Consider the following 21,992-nt stretch of genomic DNA (forward strand, 5'->3'; position numbering starts at 1 on the left):
AAAACAGAAACAATGTTATTTAAACCACTGTCACCTTTTTATATTCATAATTTTTTCTTCAAAAGTAGAATAAATTTTAATTTTAAAAAGATAATCATTTCACTGGTATAGCTCTATCACAGTTCATGAGATTTATATTTATTTATTAAGCTAATATTTAGTAAGCAAATTTATTTGTATCAAACACAAACAAAAAAACCCCATACAATATCATGAGATAGTTTCAATATTCATGGTGAGTGTAGAACTTGAGACAAAGTCTCCCTTTCAAAAGATCAGTGCATCTGGAACGTTTAACCTACAAAATTATCATCCTTGATTATCAAAAAACCAAAACAAAAAATGACATTTTAAAAAGGAAAACGAGTTTCAAAGTCAAAATGACTCTTCCCCTCATTTCAAAAACAGAATTTTTCGAAAATGTCAAGTAGAAAGGTTAAATACATAGAAAAAACACTACACACCTTAACTAAACAAACTTGAAAAAAACCTTTATCTACAGACCTAAAATGAATCCATGCAGATTTTTAAAAATTACAACTATTCTACCTCCTTGTCTTCTTTACTATTATATTTCCTTATATATACTTAACAAAAATGATAATGCTTTCAAGATACAGAACATATAAAACAAGATGATTTTTATCAGTAATTTAGAGGAGGAGGAAAAAACCCTAAGGTATAACCCTACAGAGAAGCAAAGCAAACTGTGAAGTGAGGAGTGATCATGATGTTCTCAAAGCAGAAATGTGTGACTTTCATTTAAACTTTAAAATAGCAGGCTGCCAGGGTGCCTGGCTGGCTCAATCAGAAGAGCATGCACTCTTGATCTTGGTGTTGTGAGTTGGAGACCCATGTTGGGTATAGAGATTACTAAAAAAATAAATAAATAAAAACTTAAAAAAAGAAGAAGAAAATAGCAGGCTGCCTAATTAATCCAGAGAGCAAGAAAGTAAGGGCAGGAAGTAAGAGCTGGGATAAAAGAGACTGCACTGCTAAGAAGATAATCTATCTTGTCTTCAGCTTCTGTTTTGACTTCTCACCAAGTATAAAGGTAAAGAAAAACTACTCATTCCCTGTACAGGGTCAACAAAAAATAAAATAGAAAAACTTATCCCTTGTTATGTTCCACTAAATTTTTACCGATAAAAATAGGAAGAAATTTAGGGAAAACTATAATTTCACCTCATATGAGTTAAAGACAATCATAATTTAAACCATCTTTTAACTATAAGAGTAATATTCCATTCTAAAAGAATGGTCTGAGAGAAAGTAGGTAGCTATTTTAAGCTCCATATAAATTGAATCTTTAAACTCATTTATCTTTTAAATACAGAAACATTTTAAGTTATCATTTCCTCTTTAATCCTCTAAAATCCCATGCAAAAAGATGCAGTCTCACCCATACCACAAATGTGGAAACAAAAGCAGGAAAAAAAGATTAAATACTGATAAGTTATGCTGTTAAACAAAGTCTGACCTGCTCCTTTATTAATGAGTTATAGACACATTCATAAATATCAATGAAGTGATTAAATGCTAAACTGGTCTTATCTTCCACATAAATTAAGATGGAAGGGGAGGTACTTGATCAAAAGTATTTAAAATAAAACTTCATAATCCTTTTTTAGGGATTCCTCAAATTCCACTTTTCAGCTTGTATTAGGTACTCTAATTTACACAGGTCACATTACCATTTACATGTAATATTAAAGTTCCCAGTTAAGAAACTGGTCACCAGTGAAATAAGAAGCAAGGGGGGATGGGCAGACAACCTGCTGAGGAGAATAATAGAGGGGAAAACAGAAGAAGGCTGGGTCCTTTATGATGTAATTTAGCCAGTACTTACTCTGGAACCATCTACCTCTAGACTTTTTGTCGTGAGAGATATTTAGATGTCTTATTTTTTTAAAGCAAAAAAGAAAAGAAACTGCTCATAAACTTTTATATAGAATTCATCAAAACAATTTTTTTCTTGGAACAAAAATGGTAAAAAACCTGTGTTTCTAGAGACTTGTATCAATATTGAGCTACGAAGATACACAAAGCTGGAATCATTTGGTTGCCTGTAGTCTTCAGCAAAATCACAAAGTGCTCAAAAATTCTTTGACCTGAGGGGAGGAAATAAATATTAATGTAATTCCTTCACTAATTGGAAATGTCTAATTTTCATCTCTATTTAATAGTATAGAACAGCTGAAGACCCAAACTGTATAAGTAACTCCGTCACAAAGCCACAGCATTTATTTTCAAAAGATGTATTAGTACTTCGGTAGTAAAAGAGAAATGACTTAGGGGCGCCTGGGGCGCCTGGGTGGCTCAGTCATTAAGCGTCTGCTTTCAGCTCAGGTCATGATCCCAGGGTCCTGGGATCGAGTCCCACATTGGGCTCCCTGCTCGGTGGGAAGCCTGCTTCTCCCTCTCTCTCTGCCCCTGCTTGTGTTCCCTCTCTCGCTGTGTCTCTCTCTGTTAAATAAATAAATAAAATCTTTAAAAAAAAAAGATAAATGACCCAAAATGTCATTACAGGAGTTATTAAATTTACATCTAAGATTGATACAGTTCTATAACAGCCTTAACACAATTTCATTATCTCTTTATAATAACATAGACCACTGACGTACAGCTTTAGCACCAAAAACATAAGTAATTGTGATGATTTAAACAACTCTGAAGGTCCAGACATGTAAACTTTGTAATTTTTCTGAAGCACAAATTTGAATCATGTATACAAATCTGTGATGTTAATATGCAAGGAAACGTCATATAAGTTGTGAATGAACCTAACCAACTGACCAACATCACAATGCAAAAAGATTCTGTTCTCCATAAATTCTAGATGACACAGTACTTCTTCTGAAGAAACGAAGATTATTGCCTTGTAAAAATACCTAAAGAAATACCTAAAAAAGAAATACCAAAAAAATAACTATTGTAATAATGTTATATGGTGACAGATGGTGACTACGCTTATGGTGGTAAGCACTGCATAACATATAGAATTGTGGAATCAATATGTTGTACACCTGAAACTATCTATAACATTGTATGTCAGTTATGGATTTCAGTAAGAAAAAGAAAGCCAACTTCTAGCATTATTAATGAAAGTAAAAGTAAACAATAACATTTAAAGACTATTCTTAGTCAAAACAGAAGTGTTAGAGAAAATTAAAAGGTGGTTTTATAGATTCAACTCAGTTAAAAATGTTGGTTGGCTGTTAGTATTACAATGGCTGATTTAATTTTATTTCATTTATGTTCATAGTATTACAAATGAATTATATCCTATTTTAAAAAAATTTTTTTTAAAGTTTTATTTATTTGAGAGAGAGTGAGAGAGAGAGAGCGCATGAGCAGGGAAAGAGGAAGAAGCAGGGAAAGAGGAAGAAAGAGGAACAAGCTCCCTGCTTGACAGGGAGCCCGATGTGGGGCTCCATCCCAGGACCCTGGGATCATGACCTGAGCCGAAGGCAGACGCTTAACTGACTGTGCCACCCAGGCGCCCCTATATCCTATATTTTTAACATCATTATAGTATGAAGACGTCATCTGAATTTTCCAGATATGCTTTACTTTATTTCTATCCTGAGAAAAACAACTATATGGTACAGAGTTTTAATAATAAATGTTGAGATTTTCAAAATTCTTGAGATATATCCGTTATGAATATCAGGTTTCTGTTACAGTAAATAGCAGGCATTTTATGAAGGAGAAAAAAAAATCAAATTTCTCTTAAAACTAAACAAACCAAAAAAATGTGGCTTCGTTTTTAGACCTTGGATCACCACTAAGTTAATTAACATGGATAACGGGATATTTATTATACAGTTCTCATTACTATTCTCTCTCAAGTGTACATCAATAGGTTTTCTCCCAGTCCCTTTATCAGTACAGGCACCATTCACTAATAGAATGTAATCAGCTCCCAAATACATAGATGATAGATTAACTCTGATTAGGACAATGACTCAATGATCAGGCAATGCCAATTCTTCATTGACAAGGTCCCACATAAAACTCGAAACTAAAAATCCTCTAATCTCAAGACTTTAGCTAATATAAAAATGGATGAAATCTTTATCCTACAACTTCAAATATCTTCCATACTGAATTTAGTTGAAAAAGATGAATTTAATTTCACAAGTAGTTTATCATTCAAATACCTAAAGATTGGTGATAGAGGGAAGAGGGGAAGAATAGGGAACAAAGCAGAGACGGGGGTGAGTAAGAACTTTTGTTAATGTGATTATCCCTATATTATAGATAAAGGGACTAAAGGATAAAAGAACCTCTTCATTTTAGGTAAGGCCACAAAGCTAGATTTTAAAAAGAATTATTATCTGAGGTCTAAACCCCTCTAAAACTCTTAACTATTTCTTACTGTAATTTTATGTATTCTTTTCTGTTAGAAAATTGTTTTCTCACAAGTTACAACACTTTTCTAGATAAGACAAAACAAATATTAGTGTATAGTCTTTGTATAAATCTACCTTTTCAATCAGACCATCGTGTTTGTCTTTAAAGTCTTCATTAATATCCAGTGTTAAAATAGGGATTTCTTGTAGAAAATCAAAGTTGGTTCTATTTTAAAAAAAGAGAGAGATGGAAAAAAAAAATTAGAAAAAGCAATAAATAAAAGACAAACACTAAAAACTCACTCTTATACTATCTCTGGAAAATTAAAATGTTGTCAATCATTTTACATTAAATTTATCCAGCAAGAACTTTATCTGGAAGCCCCTTCTTTCTCCCCTAGACTTACTACTATATAATAATGCTAATATCTAAAAATCTCAAGTATAAAATATATAAAGTTAGGCATTAAGACATGTAATTCTTCTCAAAAACCAAAAACTTCCCCTAAAGTAAGGAATGTTTGCATTTTGAAGATGAGAAAACTAAAGCTCAGGAAGGTCACTCTGAGGCTCAGGGGATGCATGCCTAAGGTTACACACTAACAAACCTGGATTTGACCCAAGATCTGACTAATGACAACAAAGTCCATGCTCTTAATAACTGTGCTATACTACCTCCCAAGCCTTGATCTAAAAAATAAATCTGAAGTATCTTATCTTAAATTCTCTCTGAAAGTGAGTACCTAATATATCTGCACACAGATATATTTCCTACTTCATCACTTAAATTCCATATATCATGCTGTCAATACCTCTGGAGGAGATCAGATATAAAAATTTTAAGAAAATAGGATCTCATTACAATAAAAAGAAGCGAAATTCACACCTAATTCTGGGAGACCCTATAATACTAGTTCAAAATAAAAATGGCTGAAAATGAAAATCTGTACATGTTTAGATTAAAATTTGATAAAGGTCTTTAAAATAAACAGTAAATAAGAATAAGGAAGTCTTACTTCAGTGTTCTATGCAGTAGCCAGCTCTCATGCTTATAGTGAAGCTTCTCTAAATATTCAAGAGGAATGCCTTGTTCTTCATTTCTTCCTCGTAAATATATTCTATTCAAGCATTTCTAAAAGCAAACAATAAGAAAGGGGTTGGGGGCAAGGAACAATTATTCTTGTCTGAGGCCATTAAATTTTTCTTCTCTAGTATCTCTTTAGTTATGCTAGCCAAAATCTCCATTTATTCCTTCTAGAAAGTTGAAATAGTTCATTTTTCCCTCCTTGTGCTTTTCAACCATTTGGTATCTCTAAACCAAGTAGTACTTTCAGTCTATAAACGTATGGGATCCATACTTGAAAAATACTGTATAAAATAAGTTCAGTAAAAAGTTCAATATACAAACTGTGCTGCAAAATTTATTATAAATCCTCTTTTCAAATACTTAAATGATCCTGCAATCAAAAGATATTATAAATAATATTGAAAAATCAAAGTTTTGTGTTTATAGACTTTAAGATATTGGCTATATTTTCTAGCAAAATGAAATTATTAGTATTCTTTATGTTCTACATTTGCATTTACTATTTTCTTAATTAAAAACAAAAAATTCTTTTCAAAAAATAAAAAAGTGAATTTCAAAATTATTGTTAAATTCTGGTTTCCTTGATATTAAAAAGAAGAACAAAATCATCACTTGGAATCCAAAACCTAGTTTCTTTGAAAATTCAGCTTCAATAACAACACAGTATTCTTTCAGGCTAGAAGTCATGACATTTATATTCATCAGAGCCTACTTTGCGGCTTAGGGAAGACACAGGAATAAAAAACATAGAAAAACTGGAATGTAAGCACGAAAACCAGAAATTTGTTAATAAAGTAAGCTCTTACTTAGGTTAGCTTTATGAAAGGAATCCACTTCCTGGATTCATTACATAATTTCATATATAAACAAGAATGGGGGTGCCTGGGTGGCTCAGCTCATTAAGCATCTGCCTTTAGCTCAGGTCATGATCCCAGGGTTCCTAGGATGGAGCCCCACATCGGGTTCCCTGCTCAGCAGGGCAACTGCTTCTCCCTCTCTTCCCTGCTCGTGCTCTCTCTTGCTATCTCTGTCTCTCTCTCTGAAATAAATAAATAAAATCTTAAAAAAAAAAAAAAAAAAAAGAATGGCTGTTATAACCTATCACGAAAGGCACATTTTCAAGTAAGCTCCCTTAACTGAAAATGGTAAGGGTCCTCTAAGTCTCTTCTCAACTGAAGCTGCTATCCAGTCCGACCCATGAACAAACATAAAAGATTTCTTGAAATGGACTTTCATCAACTTTGCGATTCATTCACAAATATTTGCTGAGTTCCTACTATGTACGTAGGCCCTGTTCTAGGCAATGGAAATTCAACAGTAATTAAAATACCCGGTCTCAGACCAAGAAGCCTATATTCTAGGAGTTGCTTGAGCAAATTTTTTAATCTAGTTGTGATAGATAAGAGACCTTGCAGAAGTTGGGAAGAAATAATGAAGAACAAAACTGAGGAAGCACAGAGAAGGGCCTAACAGAGCAACTTGCCAAATCTGGGTTTCTTCTTTGCTGGGAAAAGAGAATACTTCTGTCTATACAGTTTGAGTTTCTAATTTGGATGTGGGGAGTAGAGAGTAGGGAGTGGAGTTAAACTAAATTGCCTTCACTGCATACCACTAAAAGGACTTCTAAATATTACTTTAAATTGTCAATGGAGCAAGCAAATTTTTTAAAAAACTTTTTTTTTGAAGATTTTATTTATTTTAGAGAGTGAGAAGAGAGAGAGCATGCACGGGGGAGGGGCAAAAGGAGAGGGAGAAACAGACTCCCCACTGAGCAGGGAGCCCGACTGAGTAGGGAGCCTGACTCGGGGCTCAATCCTGGGATTCTGGAATCATGACCTGAGCCAAAGATAGACATTTAACTGATTGAGCTACCCAGGCGCCTTAGCAAGCAAATTTTTATTGAGTCTCACCTCTGGAGTGGCTCGAAGATAAATGATTCCATCCAGTTCAAGGCTTTGGCCAAACTGTTGATTCATCCAGTCATGCCAGTCTTGATAAATTGTCCACTCTGTTTCATTCATGCAGTCAGATTCATACAAATTAGATGCAAAGACATACCTGAAAGAGAGTCTACATCAAAACATAATTCCTTTCCAAAAAACACAAAGAAATAGAAAAGAGAAAATAAATCTACTAAATGGACATGGAACATTCTCCTAAAATCCATGGCAGATAATGCCTTAGACAGCAGAAAAAATCAATAGAATACCTCCAACTACAAGAAATATGTTCTTGGCCAGCAGTTCTCAAAAATGTAGTGTAAGGACCCCTGCTAGTCCCCAAGATCTTTCCAAGGGTTCCATGAGAGGCCAGATTACTGTATATATAATACTTCAACCACATGTACACAGATTGAATATAGAAGCATAAATGAGAATCCAGCTATCTCCCATTTAGACATTAAAGAGATTTGCAAAAATATAAAACAATCCTCTTCTAATTTTTTTGTTTTGAAAAATATAATTTTTACAAGTATGTTATTTATGCTAATATGTAATGGGTTTATTATTACTAATTTTAAATAAATTAGTAAATGTTCTTTATATTTTTCAATCTTAATTTTTAATAACATAAATATCAGTAAGACACAAAGCTCTTTGGGCTCTTCAATAATTATATTAAGAATGAAAAGGGATCCTGAGACCAAAGTTTGAGAACCTTTGTTCTGAGCCAACTCTCTAGCTTAAAAGAATCCTTGCATAAGCAGGGTAACTCTAAGGCCCCCTTAGAGATTTTTGATCTTGCTCAAGATGCAAGTCTTGAATATAGATCCAGACTTAACCAGAGTAGATTAAAACTTTAAGACGGTTGGAAGAAAAAAAACTTCTCTGCAAATCTGAATGAGATGGCTATCATATTCCCTAAAGTTTCCATGGAAGCTAGCAATTATTAATGCTAGAACTAGAGAATGCCATTGCTACCAAACTGCTAAAGGTAATGTTGCATCTCAAATCCTCAACACAGCCTCTTTTATTCCTTTAATTATCAGAAACAGAAATAAAAATCCCAGTTCCAAGCCACGATTCCAGAATGACAAGGGCAAGTCATTTATATATACCTGTCACTATATATAGATCGTTCAAAAAATAATACAGGTTTCTCTGCATCTTTGAGCTTGCCATCAAGACAGGCAAGCTGGGCTCGTATTCGACTGAGGCAGGCATATGACTGGAAGGTAAAAGACCACCGTTCAGGTTTCTCGTACATCATCTGAAGAACATTTCCACCACTTTCCTGAGATGTTGTCAGTTCCTATTTTGAATGTGAAAAAAGAAACAAAAAGCAAAATTAATGATCAATAGAGCTATTTAAATTTTTAAAAAAGCTCAAAAAGAGAAGTTAGATAAATAAATGCATCACAATTAGCAAAACCAAGATGACTAAGTCCTCTTCCTCCTGCTCTTTCCCATTGCAGTTTTCAGGTTGCCTGAGGTCTAGAAGAACCTGAAAGGCTAGTTTAACCATCGGTTCCTTAGAGCTTGTCCACAAGAAGTCACAAACTAAAAGCCTATGGCAGAAAATACTTGTTTAGCCCTTTTAAACATTTGAATTAGTTGTCAATAGTTATTTAACTCTTTTTTTTTTTTTAAGATTTTATTTATTGACAGAGAGAGAGAGAGCACAGCAGGGAGAGTGGCAGGCAGAGGGAGAGAGAAAGGGAGAAGCCGGCTTCCCGCTGAGCGGGCTCGATCCCAGGACCCTGGGATCATGACCTGAGCTGAAGGTCATGACCAGACGCTTAACCAACGGAGCCACCCAGGCGCCCCAGTTGTCAATATTTAATAGCTAAATAATTTCACATAATACACCTAGATTATATCTTCTTTTTAAAAACGCAAAAACCACCAACAGCATTTTCCACGGAACTAGAACAAACAACCCTAAAATTTGTATGGAACCACAAAAAGACCCTGAAGAAAAACAAAGAAAATCGTATTGAATCCGCGGCCTCTGCCTCTCCAGCCAACTTAGTAGTCTATAAGTTTTAGCAAGCACCTTTAGCCGAGTGATGGATTAACTAAAACTTTCTTGGTGTATCTATAGATTCTGTATTGTTTCCTAGAAAAACCCAGAACCAAATCCTCTTGAACAACTTCCCTCCCCCACCCCGGGGGAACCAATACACAACCTCTGAGCACCATGATAAGGTCTGTAGCTGGCACCACCGAGTCTGCACACAATCAAGAAGTGTTAAAGACCACTATGCTCCTTTTTACTGAATAACTGCCCTAAAGTTCCTTTAAAAATCTTTGGGCCAGGCAGAAACCCTGGAGTTGGTTTCTGGACAAGAGTCCACCTTCTCCCCAGGTGGTGGATCTACTGAATAAAGCTCATATGCCTTTCCAATCAGAATTCATCTCTTGAGTATTGGCTTTTCAGGTGATGAGCAGTCGAACTTGGGTCTTTCAGTAACAGTATCACAATCCTAGACTTTAAGATAAACTACAAAGCTGTAGTAATCAAAACAGTATGGTACTGGCACAAAAACAGACACATAGATCAAAGGAACAGAATAGAGAGCCCAGAAATAAACCCATGTTTATATGGTTAACTAATCTATGATAAAGGAGGCGAGAGGGCGCCTGGGTGGCTCAGTTGGTTAGGCGACTGCCTTTGGCTCAGGTCATGATCCTGGAGTCCCTGGATTGAGTCCCGCATCGGGCTCCCTGCTCGGCGGGGAGTCTGCTTCTCCCTTTGACCCTCCCCCGTCTCATGTACTCGCTCTCTCTCATTCTCTCTCTCTCAAATAAATAAATAAAATCTTTAAAAAAAAAAAAGGAGGCGAGAATATACAATGGGGAAAAGACCATCTCTTCAATAAATGGTGTTGGGAAAACTGGACAGCTATATGTAAATGAATGAAACTGGACCACTTTCTAACACCATATACAAAAATAAACTCAAAATGGATTAAAGACCTAAATGTGAGACCTGAAACCATAAAACTACCTAAAAGAGAACACAGGCAGTAATTTCTCTGACATCAGCCATAGCAACATTTTTCTAGATACATCTCCTAAGGCAAGGGAACAAAAGCAAAAATCAACTATTGCGACTACACCAAAATAAAAAGCTTTTGCAAAGCAAGGGAAACCATCAACAAAACAAAAAGGCAAGCTATTGAATGGAAGAAGATATTGGCAATTGATATATCCATCTGATAAGGGGTTAATACCCAAAATATACTAAAAAAAACTCACACAACCTAACACCAAAAAACCCAATCTGATTAAAAAATGGACAGAGGACCTAAATGGACATTTTTCCAAAGAAGACATACAGATGGCCAAAAGACACATGAGAAGATCCTCAACAACACTCATCATCAGGGAAATGCCAATCAAGACCATGAGATATTACTTTATACCTGTCAGAACGGCTAAAATCCAAAAAGATAATAAGTGTTGTTGGCAAGGATATAGAGCAAAAGGAATCCTCATAGATTACTGGTGGGAATGTAAATTGGTGCAGCCACTGTGAAAACAGTTGGGAGGTTCCTCAAAAATTAAAAATAGAATGACCATATGATTCAGTAATTCCACTACTGGGTATTTACCCAAAGAAAACAAAAACACTAATTCAAAAAAGTATATGTACCCCTCTTTATTGCAGCATTATTTACAATAGCCAAGACATGGAAACCACTTAAGTGTCCACTGACAGATGAATGGATAAGAAAAATGTTATATGTGTATATATATATATATATATATATATATAATATATACAAAATATATATGAAATATAGAAATATAAAACATAAAAAATATATATAAATACATATAGTGGAATAGTACACAGCCAAAAAAAGGATGAGGTTATGCTGTTTGTGACAACATGGAAGGACCTAGAGGGTATTGTTAAATGAAATAACGCAGAGAAAGGCAAATATATGATTTCATGCATATGTGGAATCTGAAAAAAACAAATGAATAAAAAAATAAACAAAAAGCAGAATCAAATCTATAAATACAGAGAACAAATTGATGGCTGCCAGAAGGGAGGAGGATGGGGGATGGGCAAAATGGGTGTAGGGGAGTGGGAGATACAAGCTTCTGGTTCTGGAATGAATAAGCCACAGGAATAAAGGGCACAGCACAGAGAATATAGTCAATTATATTGTAATAGCATTGTATGGTGCCAGATGGTAGATACACTTGGGTATTCAGTTGCTATACAACTGAAATTAATGTAATATCGTGTGTCAACTATATTCAAATGAAAAAAAAAAATGTTTTTTAATGTGAAAACCAAGCAATACTGTGCCTGTAGTTCCTCTCAATAAAAATTACCTAGAGCCAAGTCACCTATGCTTCCATTAGGTGGGACATATGCTCTCCAGTTTATCAGCCCCTGTCATTCCCTGTTGATTCTCTCAACAGGCCTGATTTATTTGTTAGCTACCTGGCCCGTCTAGGCATTTTAGGCCCCAGTCTTCTAATAAAACAGAACAAGGCCTCCCTAAAATTTTGTGATTTCATAATCATATTTTTAGAACCAATATTTTCAGTTTAAGAAAAAAGTATATAGAATAAAAATAAAGCAAAATCTCTGTAATCTTTTTTTTTTTTTTTTTTTTTTTGAGAGAGAGAGAGAGAGAGAGATGGAGAGCATGAGCAGGAGGGGCAGAGGGGGAGAGAAAGAATCCTCAAGCAGACTCCATGCTGAGCGTGGAGTCTGACATGGGGCCCAATCTCATGACCCTGAGATCATGACCTGAGCCGACACCAAGAGTAGAACACCCAAACTGTGCCACCCAGGTGCCCCAAACTCGGTAATCTTATAAATGAATCTGAAATAGCATCTAGAACTCATGAACTATTTTCCTTTCTATAAAATACACTTTTCCTAGCTCTGTCCACCAAAAGGCCTATAAACAATGACAACCTTTTAGGAACAAACATAAATGTCACCCAGATTATGATCTCTAAATACCATTTCCCACTGAAAGGATTTAGGGTCACATACCTGATTCCACGTCTGAAGAAAGAAATGTACAAGATGAGTTTAATACCTCTTGTTCCAGGAAACAAGTAAGTTTACTATCAAAATCAACTGAGGTTGTACCAAGGGAAAGGGAGCCAACATGAAAGGGCTTCCACTTGTCAAAAAGATAGAACCCTTTGAACATCTGAAAGGAATGGTGAATGGAAGGCAAAAATTGATAAATTCATAATACTAAAGAAAACCAGAAAAAAAAAACAAACTCTCCAGTCATCTTTGGAGATTGCTAGGTCACCAATTAATTACTATGGAAATCTCTAGATAGAGAGAAAAAATTATCCAAAATTTTATTCTGACCCTTTCTATACAAATGTTCTTTCAAGTTAATGGAAGAGTAGATGAGGAAAAGGTCTTCTCTGACCGAAGAAATCTCAGCTAACAGGCTTGATTATTAGAATATCACCTTTTCCAACACCAACTGATATATTAGATTAGGGCAACAATTAGCAATACATCCTAAAAATCATTACAGAAAAGCTAATAGGGAATTTTTTTTTTTTTAAGATTTTATTTATTTACTTGACAAAGAGAGAGAGTTAGTGAGAGCAGGAACACAAGCGGGGGAGTGGGAGAGGGAGAAGCAGGCTTCCCGCCGAGCAGGGAGCCCAATGCGGGGCTCGATCCTAGGACCCTGGGATCATGACCTGAGCCGAAGGCAGACGCCTAACGACTGAGCCACCCAGGCGCCCCCTAATAGGGAATTTTATAATGTATGAACTAGGCTGATAAAACCTGAACAGACCCAGGAAATGCAAATCAGAACAGACTGATTGATTTTAACATCACAAAAGACATCCTCCTGGTGGAATGTGAAAGAAAATACACATCATCACCTAAGAAGTCCAGCCAAAAAAGAACACCAAATCTAATCAAAGCTCTAGAGATCTAACTACAAATTTACAGGAAATACAGAGATTGAGAAACATGTTAAACTATACCACAGAGATGCACTCAGCCAAGACCAGAATGATGGAAACTGTACAAGAACAAATGACCCAGTTTCTTCAACTAATAAACTGCAAAGAAAAAAGAGGAAGAGGAACCAATAGATTAAAATTGAAAGTCTTATCAACTAAATATAACATGTGAACCTTATTTGACTCTTGATAACAAACTATAAGAAAATTATAAGACAATAAAGAAATATGAACACAAACTAGATGTGATGACACAGTGGAATTACTAATCTTTTAGATGCAGGGTTTTTTTTTAAAGAATCCTTTTTTCTAGAGTTTCTATTGAGTCTTTAATTTCTACAGATAAAAATATTATCTAGAACAGAGGTCGTCAAAGTGTGGCAGGGGAATGACTGAGGAGTCCCTGAGATCCTTGCAGCGGTCTACCAGAAAAAAAAAATGGTTTTAATAATAAATGTACCTTTTTCCATTCTCATTCTCTCATGAATGTATATATATATATATTTTTTAAGATTTTATTTATTTATTTGGTAGAGAGAGATAGAACAGAAGCAGGGGGAGTGGTTGAGGGAGAAGCAGGCTTCCCACTGAGCAGAGAGCCTGATGCGGGGCTCGATCCCAGGACCCTGGGATCATGACCTGAGCAGGAGGCAGACACTTAACCAACTGGACTACTCAGGCACCCTGAATGTATAATTTTCTAGAAACTATGTAATACATGATATTGCAAGAGTTTGAATGTAGAAGCAGATATGAGAACTCAGGAATAAGTCAGATATTAAGTGATGTGCAACATGTAAAACAATGTCACTTTTCTCACTAATTTTTTTTTTTTGAAAAATATTTATGTTAACATGTAATGGGCTTACTACTGTGATTTTTAAATGAATTAGCTGATAAATTTTTTAAGTGTTTCAAGTTAAATTTCAAATATATTAAATACTGATAGACCTACTTAAAAGTCTTTGGTTCCTCAATAACCATAGACTACAAATATATATATATATGTGTGTGTATATATATATATATATATATATATAAAACTGGAGAGGGCGCCTGGGTGGCTCAGTTGCTAAGCGTCTGCCTTTGGCTCAGGTCATGATCCCAGGGTCCTGGGATCGAGTCCCGCATCGGGCTCCCTGCTCGGCAAGAAGCCTGTTTCTCCCTCTCCCATTCCCCCTGCTTGTGTTCCTGCTCTCGCTCGCTCTCTCTCTGTCAAATAAATAAATAAAATCTTTAAAAAAAAAACAAACAAAAACTGGAGAGCATATGTCCCACCTAATGGAAAGATGGGTGACTTCGTTCTAGGTAATTTTTTTTTTTTTTAAGATTTTATTTATTTATTTGACAGAGAGAGACACAGCGAGAGAGGGAACACAAGCAGGGGGTGTGGGAGACGGAGAAGCAGGCTTCCCGCCGAGCAGGGAGCCCTATGTGGGGCTCAATCCCAGGACCCTGGGATCATGACCTGAGCCAAAGGCAGACGCTTAACGACTGAGCCACCCAGGCGCCCCGTTCTAGGTAATTTTTACTGAGAGGAACTATAGGCACAGTAGTGCTTGGTTTTCACATTAAAAAAAATCTTTTTTTCATTTGCGTATAGTTGACACACAATGTTACATTAATTTCAGTTGTATAGCATATTGATTCAACAAATCTGTATCTTATACTGTGCTCACCACAAGTATATCTACCATCTGGCACCATACAATGTTATTACAATATAATTGACTATATTCTCTATGCTGTGCCCTTTATTCCTGTGGCTTATTCATTCCAGAACCAGAAGCTTGTATCTCTCACTCCCCTATACCCATTTTGCCCATCCCCCATCCTCCTCCCCTCTGGCAGCCAGCAGTTTGTTTTCTGTATTTATAGATTTGATTCTGCTTTTTGTTTATTTTTTTATTCATTTGTTTTTTTCAGATTCCACATATGCATGAAATAATATTTTTGCCTTTCTGACTTATTTCACATAACAATACCCTCTACCCACAAATTTTTGTTATTAGATTTTTATATAGTCTGATTAAAGTAGTTTACATTAGGGGATATCTAATTTAATATGTGGATTTTTTTTAAAGAGACCTGGTATTCTAAATGAATCTCTAATTTGTAAAATATATAGGAAATAATTTTGAGCATTTGAGGACTTCCATTGCTACTTCACTACTATGGGTCAAAGTCAATAAATCCTACCATTCTACACTTTCCAAATCAAAATAAGAGGATGAACAGAAAGAAGCCACTGATATTTCTTCCTTTTTGTGGCAATATTCTTTCTTTCTTTCACAGTAATAGAATATATTAGAATACTTTAATATTAGAGTTGTCAGATTAAGAAAGAAAAAACAAAACCCAGGACCTCCAGTTAAATCTGAATTTCAGATAAATAACAAATAACTTTTTAGTATAAGAATCTCCCAAATACCGCATGTACTTTAATTTAATATACAACACCTTATCTTCCCAACCCAGTGGACTTTCATTTTTGTTTTCTTATTTAATTCTTATACAAGCTTCATTTTTCCCATTATCATTCCCATTTTAATGATAAAGAAAAGTTTAGAAAAACTAAAGTGCTTTCTAAGATTACATGGCTAAATAATAGCTGAATTAGAGCTTATAAATATTTAGATTATCTGTAAAATTTTATTGCAACAGCATAAAATGTAACTGAATTTCACCTACAATCTTATCATTAAGCATATGCTTCTCTTTTTAAACTTTCATTTTTTTTAAGATTTTATTTATTTATTTGACAGAAAGAGAGATAGGGAGAGCAGGAACACAAGCAAGGGGAGTGGGCGAGGGAGAAGCAGGGAACCCCAATGTGGGGCTCCATCCCAGAACCCTGGGATCATGACCTGAGCGGAAGACAGACGTTTAACGACTGAGCCACCCAGGCGCAGCCCCCTTTTTAAACTTTAAAAACCCATTTTATTAAGGAAAATAAAACCATTTCCAATTTTATCTATAAGGAAAAGGACGATCTCACATACCTTAGGATATGTCAGTCATTCTCACTTCCTAATATTCCTTCTCTCTAAATTCCAATGACCCACCAGTAATCCCTAAAAGGATCAACACATGCCAAATCAAACATATAAACCTAATGCTTCCATTTACAGGAACCACATCCCACTATTATTAGTTCAACTGCAATTGCTTTAGCAAAGAAGAGCTTTTATTCATAGTCCAGACAACCAGAAGGGAAAACATCCTAGGAGAGAAGTCCTCCCTTTGTGAACTAGGAATGATCATTTCCCTGCCTGTCAGAAAACCAAGAATGAGCTCTGCCCTAGCAGCTGATTACCTGGAATACTACTGTTTTTAAAAGAAAGACAGTTTATCCACCACGTGCACTGTAGGGTCAAATATTTATCCATAGTCCCAGACAAAAGGAAGAAATAAGGAGCTGTCTTCATAGATCCCTATGGTGGGCAAAGGATGCTTCCTCAGCCTGTAACATCAAGCTATATAAAGGTTCCCCCAAAAAGTCATATAAAGTCTTTAATCTTGTATAGTAACTTTCAAGGAATAAAATATGATGGCTTAATTCCTATTCTTAATCTTAGTCCAAATAAACACCCCTGAACGCTTCCTAGAAGTTCACGCTCAAAATAGGTGGTTTTCCTCTGGGGGAAAAAAATCCAGAAGTGTAAATATTGACCTCAAAGTTTCAGTTAAGAACTAAAAACCACACAACACATGGCACTGAGGCAGAATTTAAATTACATACCACAAACCACATAATTAACTGAATCTTCTTCCCAAAACTGAAAAAAAAAAAAAAAAGCATAAAATAGCAAGAAGCTAACTGTCAACAATAGGTCTGTTTAGAAAAAACTCAGCAGATGATGAACTGAAATAAGGGTGTAGTTAGTTGCCTTCCCAAACTGCTTAAAGAATAAATTTATTAAGTTTCATTAAAAAGGCTTTGTTAATTTAATTATAAACTGACTTTCCACTTATTCAGCATCCTCCAGGGGAAAAATGTTTCATACAAGTGAATCTTTTCAGTTAAATGAAGTTTATCAACTTAACCACTTTTTTTATGTAGTTATTTTTACAGGGAGGAGACACTAGTATGTATTTTATTTTCCTACTCTTGTAAGGATAGCATTTTGAAAATTACTCAGTAATAGACACTTACTCTTAGACAACTTTATAAATACCGACTGCTGGATTTTAAGCTTATGTGTAATTGTGCCTCCAATGTACACATAAAATATCAGGCACAAACTGTTCAAATTGCTATTCAACCTTATACTAAATGAGCCCAAATTGGTATTAGTTTTTAGTTCTTGTCTATTTTTCAATTTTTCTATTTCTTCCTTAGGTGTCAGGTCATCAACATAGCCATGTCTTTACAGTCCCCCCCTTGATAGCCCCTTCTAATCAGAAAATAAGTTTATTAGATTGTGTCAAAAGCGTTAAGTAGATACCCTATGAAGAAACCACATTAATTTTAATGCATAATTTTGTGACCTCCATTGGGGCTGCTCAAATGATGTGTTTCCTTCCTTTTTCTCAGCTTATTTATACACGCCTTATCTAGTACTTTCAACTATTACAGACATTCCCTCTTAAAAAAAAAGGTAATTAAATATGTGTTTTTAAAGCACACTTCCATCATGTATTGTCATTCAGAGTTTGGCAGACATAAAATAATTTGGTAAACTTTTTACCAATCAAAAAACATTTTCTCTTAACAAAACTTCTTCCTTTCTTGGATGTCAGCTCCTCCCGCTCAAAGAGGGTCTATGAGTAGACCAAAAAACATAAACATAAATGTACAAAGTGAAAAAAACAAAACAAAAACCAAAAAAACTCAATAAAACAGAAATACCAGGTCATATTAAATTTCTTTCAGTATTGACACCAGCTTTTAGACACTTGCCCAGTTCTTCAGAAAGGTGGTAGATGATTGTGGTTATTTTAAAGTAATTCAAATTCAAAAATAGCTTCAGGGGCAAAAAAGTGATATAAAGTAATGAAAAAAATGAAAAATAACAAAGTAAAATAGAGCCTTTATGCTTTCTCCCTTTGTACATTAAATTAACAAGAATACTAATGAGCTACAGTTGATTTCATGAGTTACAGTTGATTTCCTGATAGGTGCTAGCATTTATCTGATAGCAAAGTAGACTCCAAGCTTAATCCTAACATCATTTAAAGAAGTTTTTTCACTTCCCTAAAGGAATTAACCTATCTTTGATGCTAAAGTAGAGGGCAGGGTGGTAGTGGTATCCATGTATATACGGAATTCTCTGCAGTAAAAATGTTAATTTCAAACACAAAAATTTAAGTCTTGGATTAGTTTGCTCTAGGCCTGTTTACATTATCCCTGGCATACTTTTATAAAATGAATGTGCTTAGGACTGTGAGCCAAAGGTCATATTTAAGTTTTTCTAATAGTTTATTTTTTTTTTTATCTCTTAGAAGTGGAAAATAGAGAATATTTGTTGAAGATCTCTTCCACATAAATTAATTAAACTTGGTACTTTTGAGTTTTAGTTACATTAAAAAAATAAACTTAAGGTACTCCTATTTAGAAATGTGTGTGTGGCAGACAGTTATGTGTTCCCTAAAGCCACGTTGTTTCTCGTCCTGGACACAAACTAAGTTTTACTTCCCAGCCTCCCTTGTAGTTGAGTGTGGCCATGTGACTCAGTTTCTAGTCAATGGAAGCAGGACAGAAACAATGTATACCATTTCTAGGCTTCACTCTAAAAACCTCTCAAATGTGATGTTTCCCTCTTTCTCCATCAGCTAGAAGTAAAAGACACCAAGATCCTAGAGCAGAGGCTCTCAACTTCAGCTCCAGGGCAGGGGTAACAAAGTATGGTCCCCATAACAGCCACATCAAGAGCACTTGGGAACTTGTGAGAAGTGCACATTTTTAGCACCCACCCACACCAGACCTATTAAATCAGAAACTGGGGGCAGGGCCCAAATATGTGATTTAACAAGTCTTCCAGGTCATTCTAATAAACATTAAAGTTTGAAGCACTGTTCTAGAGGTTCAACGAGCCACAATTTAGAAAGGGTATGAATCCCTGAGTCACAGCATGTAGGCTATCTACCAAACACCGTACTGTACTGTTCTCTGAGAAATAAAATTTTATTATTTTGAACTACAGAGATTTTAGAGCTCATTATAGCAGCAAGTATTACCTTAAATCTACCTGAGACATACATTTAATAATATCTATTAGAAGTGAACTTGGTTTATCTGAAAAACACTTAGGATAAATTTGCAATGCACAGGGATAACAAAGTTAAGTTACATATATAAAATGGGCTTGTTATATAGTAAGAAGTTTGAAACTTTTTTTTTTGAAGAACTTGGAGGACAATATGCTAGGTGAAATAAGCCAGTCACAAAAGGACAAATACTGTGTGATTTCAATTATATGAGAGTATCTACAGTAGTCAAATTCAGGGGCACCTGGCTGGCTCAGTCAGTGGAGCATGCAACTCTTGATCTCGAGGTTGTGGGTTCAAGTCCCAGAGTGGATATAGAGATTACTTAAAAATAAAATCTTTAAAATTTAAAAAATAAAATCTTAAAAATTAATTAATTAATTAAAGTAGTCAAATTCATAGATATAAGAGAGAAGAACAGCAGTTCCCAAGGGTTAAGGGAAAGGGGCAAAGGAGAATTGTTTAATGAATATAGTTTTAGTTCTACGAGATGAAAAGATTCTAAAGATCTGTTTTACAACACTGTAAATACACTTAACACTACTGAACCGTATATTTAAAAATGGTTAAGATGGTAAAATTTATGATATGTGTTTTTACCACAATGAAAATATTAATCAAAAAAAGACTACATATCTCCTTTTACTGGCCTTTCCAATACTCTTTTACTCTTGCCCAAAGTAATTCCAAAGTCTACTACATGAAAATAATTTAGAGAACCAATATTGACTCATCACCCAATTATAAAAATAATAGTCAGGTAGTTGCTCTAAAAATATAAATGCTTAAATTAAAACTAAATAAAAAATCTGCAGTACAATTTTACAGCTCTCAACATGTTAGTTGTTGTCTGAGTTTAATTACACCAAATTAGAAAATTAACCATAAGCCAGCATATCATTTTCTAGTTTTTCAGGGTAATCTAAAAGCCCATACAAAATGCTTTCTTTTGATTCTACGCATGAAGTTTTGGAGACTACAAATTGCTGGGGTTTTTGTATGCAACTATGAATGTTAAGAATAAAATACATATTAAAAATTCATCCAAGAAAACACTGTGTATCATCTTTACCAACTTGAGTGTAATTTTATCAGTTTTTTCCCCTCTGAAAAGGATCCAGATAAAAAATGTGAATGCCTCAGAGTCAAATTATATTATGTAAAAATTGATAGACTATCTCTAGAAAGCAGCTTAGCTATACTTATTTTTAAAAATCTATATTCTTGGGCCTACCTAACTTCACTTTTGGAAATTTGTCTTAAATAACCCAGAATACAGATTTAACCACAAAGATTTTATCACATTACTAAGCAAATAGGGTATCGTTCCACTATTATTAGGCATTTATATTATATAAATACTGGTACATGGACACAATAAGTTAGGCTGCCTTTAGAAATCATTTACAGAATGTCATTTTTAATTACCTTTGATATAAGCATTATGGGGAGGAAAAAAACAAAGCACAAAATTGTTTACGGTTGTGCCAAGTAACATCTATAGTCTTCTCTGGGTAATAAGATTGCAGGCAAGTTTTATTTCCTTCCTTTGGTAGTCTATGATATTTTCTTAACTTCAAACAATGAACATGTATTACTGTATAATATTTTAAAAAATTATGTCCCCCCCCCACTGCCAATATTAGATATAGTAAATTACTATCATAAGATACATATAGGGTGGTGGGATAACAAATAAGTTTTACTCTGTTTCTGGCATTCATATCTGTAATTCTGTAACTCACTTCATGATAGAATACTTCATTATTTTGCAGAAAGCACAAATTATTGTCAAGATAAGTGAAAACCAGTAATATCGAGTAAAGATACAAAATCATTTATCTTTTAATTCTAATCTAACCTCTGTAAACAATGCAAAAAAGCCGATTTAAGTTCAATCAAAAAAGATTAGAATCTACCAAACAAGATAATCACAAAATAGCCAACAAAAGTTATCAGGTAATTTCAGAAGGTATGAGAAGTACTTTATCAAGCATTCCTAATTTTCAAGAATGACTTATCAAAAGATGCTGTTATTTGAAAAACAAGTATATTTTATCCCTTCTTTATCATAGTTCTAATTTCCAGTAGCTCCTTAGTGGTAAAAAAGTGTTGGATAAAAGTAAAATAATGCTTCGCAATTAAGAACAAAGATCCCCTAAGACTCCAGCTCAATAAGAAAAACAGGACAGAGCAGAGATATGTTCTTAAGAATTTGTCCATCTCAAAAATAAGCTAAAAGGAAGTAATTAAATCAAAGCTTTGGGCCTAAATAATAATATAAACCACCAAATAAGCAACTATTTGAAATAAACCTTTAATTCAAAGATTGATGATCATCTGGGTGGCACCTTTAAAGATAATCTTACCATGGGAGGGGAAAGGAGGGAAGGCTACATAATCTTTTTAGGTACTCTG

The 21,992-nt window shown here is 34.6% G+C and overlaps 1 protein-coding gene across 1 annotated transcript in view; it reads right to left on the reverse strand.

The window, feature by feature from the left end:
• Nucleotides 1-423: 423 nt before the first annotated feature.
• DCK (deoxycytidine kinase) overlaps nucleotides 424-21,992 on the reverse strand; it is a 31,285-nt gene continuing 9,716 nt past the window's right edge. Inside the window, exons 3-7 of the mRNA XM_035004846.1 lie at nucleotides 8,501-8,694; nucleotides 7,353-7,500; nucleotides 5,372-5,487; nucleotides 4,491-4,581; nucleotides 424-2,111 (exon numbers count right to left, since the gene is read on the reverse strand). Of these exons, the coding sequence (XP_034860737.1) occupies nucleotides 2,085-2,111; nucleotides 4,491-4,581; nucleotides 5,372-5,487; nucleotides 7,353-7,500; nucleotides 8,501-8,694 (576 nt within the window). The 3' untranslated portion in view covers nucleotides 424-2,084. The remainder of the gene's footprint in view (nucleotides 2,112-4,490; nucleotides 4,582-5,371; nucleotides 5,488-7,352; nucleotides 7,501-8,500; nucleotides 8,695-21,992) is intronic.

The sequence above is a fragment of the Mirounga leonina genome, unplaced genomic scaffold (assembly GCF_011800145.1).
Source record: "Mirounga leonina isolate KUSES-001 unplaced genomic scaffold, KU_Mleo_1.0 Mir_129, whole genome shotgun sequence".
Classification (NCBI taxonomy): Eukaryota; Metazoa; Chordata; class Mammalia; order Carnivora; family Phocidae; genus Mirounga; species Mirounga leonina.